The sequence below is a fragment of the Nematolebias whitei genome, chromosome 3, assembly GCF_014905685.2.
Source record: "Nematolebias whitei isolate Nwh7 chromosome 3, NemWhi1, whole genome shotgun sequence".
Taxonomy (NCBI): domain Eukaryota; kingdom Metazoa; phylum Chordata; class Actinopteri; order Cyprinodontiformes; family Rivulidae; genus Nematolebias; species Nematolebias whitei.
Genome location: NC_056500.1, coordinates 5,050,447 through 5,057,813, shown reverse-complemented (window position 1 = coordinate 5,057,813; position 7,367 = coordinate 5,050,447). Strand labels below are relative to the sequence as shown.

General features: G+C 46.7%; 1 protein-coding gene across 1 annotated transcript in view; it reads left to right on the top strand.

The window, feature by feature from the left end:
* The first annotated feature begins 1,667 nt into the window (after positions 1-1,667).
* adcy1a (adenylate cyclase 1a) overlaps positions 1,668-7,367 on the top strand; it is a 56,847-nt gene continuing 51,147 nt past the window's right edge. Inside the window, exon 1 of the mRNA XM_037674456.1 lies at positions 1,668-2,291. Within this exon, the coding sequence (XP_037530384.1) occupies positions 1,668-2,291 (624 nt within the window). The remainder of the gene's footprint in view (positions 2,292-7,367) is intronic.

The window sequence follows — 7,367 nt, the reverse complement described above, 5'->3', positions numbered from 1 at the left end:
ATCACCCCCCCCCCCCCCCCCCCCCCGACCCCAGCCGGGTTTGTTGCAGTGATTCTGCAGTGAGGGGGCGGGAGATGCGAGAAACACCAAATTGTTGCTATATTGGACCTTCCACCGGTGCAGCTGCTCTATTTTTAGCCGGGAACTCTACATCAGCTCTGACTGCAGACTGTGTGTGTGTGCGTGTGTGTGTGTGTGTGTGTGTGGGGGGGGGGGGGGGTCCCTAACAGAAACACACCTATAATTAAAGGAAATAACACAAGAGTGTAACATTTTCTTCCCCTCCAGATGAAACAACAACAACAAAAAAAGATAATTTCAACATTATTTTGAAAAGATGGCAGGTGAGATTAAGGTGTTCTAATTATCAAACCTGTTTGACTTCACAGGTGACCCCCTCTGAGACAAGACAGGTGGTCCGCGCGCGCTGAGAGAGCGAGCGATGAGAGACAGACTTTAAGGCAGGCCGTTTGTACATTTATTGGATATGCTCATTATCAGGGGTGATTTTCTCCCACCAGTTCAAGACTGCACTCCACTACCTGTGCATTTATCATCATCATCGTCGCCTTTATTAAAGACACAACTAGGTCCATATAGAAAAAAAAATAGTTGCACTAGTTCTAGAAACAGCCTTTTTGACACAACTTGTTTTTTTTTTTAATGTAATGGGCAACTGGACCAAACCACTCACTGACTGCCACATAAATTAGCATAAAAATCCTCACATTAACAGATGATTATAGTCCTTTAATGTATTTTTGCATTCCTTTTATGGTTTGTTTTATTTTTTTTGTTATTTGGGTGTGCTGTCCTGTCAGTTCATCCTTTCCGTCTGTGTTTTTGTACTTAATTATTTGTTTGTGCACAAAGCAGAGCTCTTTGCAGCATAATCTCTCTCGTTTCTTTTCTCCATCTCTTTCCTCTTCGTCGCTCAGATCCCATTCAGGTGCATGCTGAGTCATTTCTGCTATCTCCCCTCTGCCTGAGCATCAGACACTGTCCAAATATATATTCAAGCTGGATGGAGCTTGCACTGGAGCAACATCATTTAACCAGAATGCAACGTAAACCACATGGTGACGTCCCTGCGGCAATAATTAAAAAAGCTTTATACATAAAACCTGAACATGCAGCCTACTGTATTTTGTTTTAAGAGCTGAAGTAAATGTTTATCAGTCAGAGGTCGCATATCTGACAGTTATTTCCTGTTGAGCAAAGTCAAATTTAATTGGACTAGTTGACATTTTTAAGAGTGGTCCAGTCGTGTGTTCAAAAGTCAACTAACAGGGACTTTTTTTTTTGGCACATTGACAGTATAGCTGTCAACAAAAATGTTGCACTAGTTCACCACTCTGTTTCAGAAAATGACTCCTATCGAGGATGTTGAATAAATACACAAACGGCTTGCCATACAGCGAAGAGGCGCGCGCAGCACAGTTGTCCGGCTACTTTCTTGACGACGCACAGACACTCCATCACAACCTGTGGATAGAGCGCGCGCGCGGTGCTCCGCTGCGTCCTCGCGTGCCACCCTCTCCCCCTCTGACACCGAGCCCGGACCTCGGACCTCCTCCATGACCCGGGAGAGGGTGTCGGTTCGATTCCCGGGAGGAGGAGGAGCGCAGCCGGAAAGTTGAAGCGTCGCGCGCCACCACCTCCGCTTCATGAATGGCCGGACCGTCATGGAGGAGATGCCGTTCGACAGAGTCAAGACGAGGCGGAGGAGGAAGGGACACTGCCCGGCCGGGGCGCCGCTGGGGGCCGCCGGCTGCGAGGACCAGTTCAGCAGCCGGGAGCTGGAGGCTCTCTTCCAGAACTACAACCTGAAGCTGGAGCAGACCGCCACCCTGAAGGCGCTGGCGGTGCTCATCGTGGCCGCGTCGTCGCTGTCCCTGGTGGAGCTGCTGTCCAGCCCGCGGCTCACCTTGTCCAAGGGCTCGCACCCGGTGCACTGCGTGGTCTTCCTCTCGCTCTTCATCGTCACCAACGTCAAGTACCTGCAGGTGACGCAGCTGCAGCAGATCGCCAAGCTCGCGCTGCTCTTCAGCTTCACGTTCGCGCTGCTCTGCTGCCCCTTCCCGCTGCTGGCGCCCGGGACGCCGGAGCCGGTGTCCGCCGCGGCCCCGGAGCAGGGCGTGTGGCAGCTCATGCTGGTCACCCTCGTGGCTTACGTGCTGCTGCCGGTGCGCACGCTGCTGGCCGTGCTGTTCGGGCTGATGCTGGCCGTGTCCCACTTCATTGTCATCGCCACGTCCATCACAGGGAGGAGACAGAAGCTGTGGAGACCGGTGAGTGCGCACCTGCACGCTCAGAAACTTCTCTTCTCCTCCTCTCGTGCTCGTGCAGCAAGCCTCGTTTTCACGCACGCAACTTTCCCCGGAGGAGAAGAACAGGTGAACGGAGCGCGTCCGTTTTAGCTCCAGGACGGAGACGTTGGAGGCGCGAGAAACCAGCAGGCGCGTGCTCATTCGCGCACGAGGAGCTGTCCAGGTGCCGGTGCTGAAGCTGGATCCCGCCACGCTGCGCGCGAACACATGCAGTTCTGAGATTTTTAATGAAATTTAAAATATATTAAAGTTTTAGATGCGAGCCCTATAAAAAAAAAAAACACACCAAACAGTGAACAGCTAATATAACCAAACATTTATGAGTTAAATTAAATTACACTTAAATAAATTAATCACATTTCAACCTGTTTTTACACTTTTATTTCCCAAATAGTTTTTTTTTTTTTTTTTTGGGTCAGTTTGCCTAAATATATATTTACATGGATAAATAAGGAATGTTGCTCAAATGTGACCAATTTTTACAAGTTAGACAAAATACTTGATTTAAAGTTTTTAACTTTTTTAATCTAAACCCCTTATTATCAGTCTTGAATAACATGAAGCAGGAACCACAAATAATGTACACATTTCTACTGATCTAATTAACTTAATTAGTTTAAACCTTTATTTTAATGACACTTGGAAATACAATATATTTATTTCAAAGCGTGCCCATAAGGCAACAGAAATGCTCATTTGGACCTAAAGTACAAAAGAAACCCATCCATCCATCCATCCATCCATTTTCTTCTGCTTATCCGGGGTCGGGTTGCGGGGGTAGCAGCCTAAGTAGGGAGACCCAGACTTCCCTCTCCCCAGCCACTTGGGCCAGCTCTTCTGGGGGAATCCCGAGGCGTTCCCAGATCAGCCGAGAAACATAGTCCCTCCAGCGTGTCCTGGGTCTTCCCCTGGGCCTCCTTCCGGTGGGACGTGTCCGGAACACCTCACCAGGGAGGCATCCAGGAGGCATCCTAAACAGATGCCCAAGCCACCTCAACTGGCTCCTCTCGATGTGGAGAAGCAGGGGCTCTACTCCGAGTCCCTCCCGGATGATCGAGCTTCTCACCCTGTCTCTAAGGGAGAGCCCAGACACCCTGCGGAGAAAACTCATTTCGGCCGCTTGTATCCGAGATCTCATTCTTTCGGTCACAACCCAAAGCTCGTGACCATAGATGAGGGTGGGAACGTAGATCGATCGGTAAATTGAGAGCTTCGCCTTTTGACTCAGCTCTCTCTTCACCACGACAGACCGGTACAGCGCCCGCTTCACTGCAGACGCTGCACCTATCCGCCTATCGATCTCACGCTCCATTTTTCCCTCATTCGTGAACAAGACCCCAAGATACTTGAACTCCTCCACTTGGGGTAGGACCTCCTCCCTGACCCAGAGAGGGCACTCTACCCTTTTCCGGCTCAAGACCATGGCCTCGGATTTGGAGGAACTGATCTTCATCCCGGCCGCATCGCATTCGGCTGCGAACCGCTCCAGCGAAAGCTGTAGATCACGACTTGATGAAGCCAATAGGACAACATCATATGCAAAAAGCAGAGATGCAATTCTGAGGCCACCAAAACGGATCCCCTCAACACCTCGGCTGCGCCTAGAAATTCTGTCCATAAAAGTTATGAACAGAATCGGTGACAAAGGGCAACCTTGGCGGAGTCCAACTCTCACCGGGAACAAGCCCGACTTACTGCCGGCGATGCGGACCACGCTCTGACACCGGTCATACAGGGACCTAACAGCCCGTATCAAAGGGCCTGGTACCCCATACTCCCAGAGTACCCCCCACAGGGCCCCCCGAGGGACGCGGTCGAAAGCCTTCTCCAAGTCCACAAAGCACATGTAGACTGGTTGGGCAAACTCCCACGCACCCTCCAGGACCCTGCTGAGGGTGTAGAGCTGGTCCAGTGTTCCACGGCCAGGACGAAAACCGCACTGTTCCTCCTGAATCCGAGGTTCGACTATCCGACGGACCCTCCTCTCCAGAACCCCCGAATAGACCTTACCAGGGAGGCTTAAGAGCGTGATTCCCCTGTAGTTGGAACACGCTCTACGGTCCCCCTTTTTGAATAGGGGGACCACCACCCCGGTCTGCCAATCCAGGGGAACTTCCCCCGATGTCCACGCAACATTGCAGAGTCGCGTAAGCCAACACAACCCTACAACATCCAGAGCCTTAAGGAACTCTGGGCGGATCTCATCCACCCCTGGGGCCCTGCCACTGAGGAGCTTTTTAACAACCTCGGTGACCTCAGCACCAGAGATTGGAGGGCCCGACCCAGAGTCCCCAGGTTCCGCTTCCTCAGTGGAAGACGTGCCGGTGGGATTGAGGAGGTCTTCAAAGTATTCCGCCCACCGACCCACAACATCCCGAGTTGAGGTCAGCAGCAAACCACTCCCACTATAAACAGTGTTGGTGGCATACCGCTTCCCCCCCCTGAGACGCCGGATGGTGGACCAGAAACGTCTCTACAAAAGAAACTAATTGCTAAATTGTAAAAATCAGAAAAATAAACATTTTATAAAACAATTTTTTTCTCTAATCAAAGGTTAACACGTCCTTCATTTAAAAATGTAGAATCGCTTTTGCGACCGGCTGCCAGGTGCTTTGGTTTAATGAGCCAAAACGACTAAAAAGAGATGAAACGTTAAACCCGTCATCCAAATCTGTTTACCTGCACAGACTACGATCGGCCTCCTGTAGGTCAATCATTAGACTCAAGCTCCCTCTGGTTTGGATTCAGCCCAGTGTTGTGTTTACATTGACTGTGGACCCACATTTCAAAGTTGTGCATCATTGAAGCTGGAAAAACCTGCTCCGCTTTATTCAGAAAATAACCTTATGTTTGATTTGGCAGTGAGAACCTTTAAGATGTAGAAACTAAATGTTGATGAAGGGAACTGTGCTGCTCTCTCGCCTCGGACGGTTTGAATGTTTCCTGATACGTTGAGCTCGTATTAACTCAGACACTGACTTAAAAAAAACATGTTAGGTTAACTAGTCATAAAATTGGTCCTAACTTGGATTAGAGCATCTTTAGAATCCATTTTGGCTGAATTTGGTTCAAAACAGTTAGAAGTTTAAATACAGTTAGCTACATAAAACATAAAAGTAAAGATATATATCAAAACTCATGCTCCTTAATCCAGGTAGAAGAATCCAACAAAGTTAAGTCAGGTCCTCTGGACGGTGCATTTTGATATTTTGAACCACTTTGGCCATAACTGCCTCAGAAAATTCATCAGGGGAGAGGGCAGGCTCCAGAAATTGCCTTAGCATCATCAAACTAGATGACCCACTATGTGAAGGTGATATTTATAAGACTGAATTTGTTGTGGCTCCTTGGACTGATGAAGTCCTTTGGATGAAAGACGAAATGTTTCAACAAAAAGAAACCGTCCAGAGGACCTGACTTAACTTTGTTGGATAAACAGAAACAAATATTGTACAGGTGCAAAATGAATAAAAACTACATTTTAATACATGTTTTTATTTTCCTATAAAACACAATAACCAGTTTTGTCTGACGGGACTTCCGCCTTCTGTTACTTGTTCGCCTTCCCTGAAGTCAAAAGGTGAAGCTCTTTGGACGTGATTCATTCATTTTGGCCTGAACGACTGGTCCTTGCCCTCCGTGTGGCTCTGATGTTCAACTCATCATTTCTGTGGAGGTTTTAGTATTCGTGGTACACGCTCGTCCTCAGCTGGAACATTGTGTTCCAGAACAAGGAAAGTAACATTTTTGACTCTTGAACTGTTCTTTTGTAAGATCGGAGTGGGAAGAATCAACTTTTAAAATGACACAAGTCAGGTACAGCTGGAGCAACAAAGGTTTTTTAAGGTTTTACGCTGTGTATTTTAGTTTCTGTGACTTGATAAAAATAAAAAAAACTTGTGTGACTGTAACTTGTCAAAATGAGAACAAAGGACCAACTTCATTTTATCATTTTTAGCTTTCATAGCCAGAATGAAAAAAAAAAAAAAAATTTAAATAAACCCCCAATTCTGAAAAACAATGTGTAAAATGTAAATACAAACAAATTGCAATGATTTGTAAAGTTAATAACTTTTTTTTCCTAATGGAATAAAGTAAACACGTTAAATGTTTAAACTAAGAAATTGTACTTTTTTAATTTGATGGTGGCAATAAGAATAAAAACTGTTGGACCAGGGGCAACAAAAGGCTCTAGATGTGAGTGAAGCAGGTTGGTGGAGGAGCATTGAGTGATTAATCAGGTTAATTGGTAAAAATAATGGATATGGAAATATAATTTTAGATGAACAGACGCTCACTAGTCTGTTAAAAATGTGGAATAATTTCAGAATAATGTTTCTAAAAGGAAGATTAGGAAAACTGTAAATATTTTACCGATAGATCATAATCTCATCAATGGATTAGAAGAATTTGTAGAAATCTCTGAGCTCAAAGTACAAAGGTGACAAGTTCACTGTGCCATCCACAAAAGCTGCTTAAAGTTCTGTTAGACAAAGAAGAAGCCAAATGTGAACACCATCCAGAACCGCTGCTGTTTTCTTTGGACCAGAGCTCATTTGTTTGAGGTGAAGTCCAGAACTGATCCGTCGTTAGACAGATCCAAATCTGAAGTTGTTTTTTGAAACCACAGGTGATATGTCCTCTGTACTAAAGAGGAGAGGGACCATCCAACCTGTCATCAGTTCACAGTTCAAAAGCCTGCCTCTCTGATAGTATGGGGGTGCATTGGTGCCTCTGGCATAGGCAGCTGACAAATCTGGAATGTCTTCAGTAATGCAGAGAAGTATCTGCAGATTTTACAACGACATCTGCTCCCAGTCTGCAAAAAGTCCAGCAAGGAAGAGTCAGGATTGTTGAACAGCTAAATCCCCCATCAGACCAGAGAGGGAAATCATTCCCTTGAAAACCTCCAACTACTGGTCTCCTAAGGTCCTTCAAAACCTCCTAAGATTGGTTTCCTCAGGTCCTTCAAAACCTCCAACGATCGGTTTCCTCAGGTCTTCTTAAACCTCCAACAACTGGTCTCCTAAGGTCCTT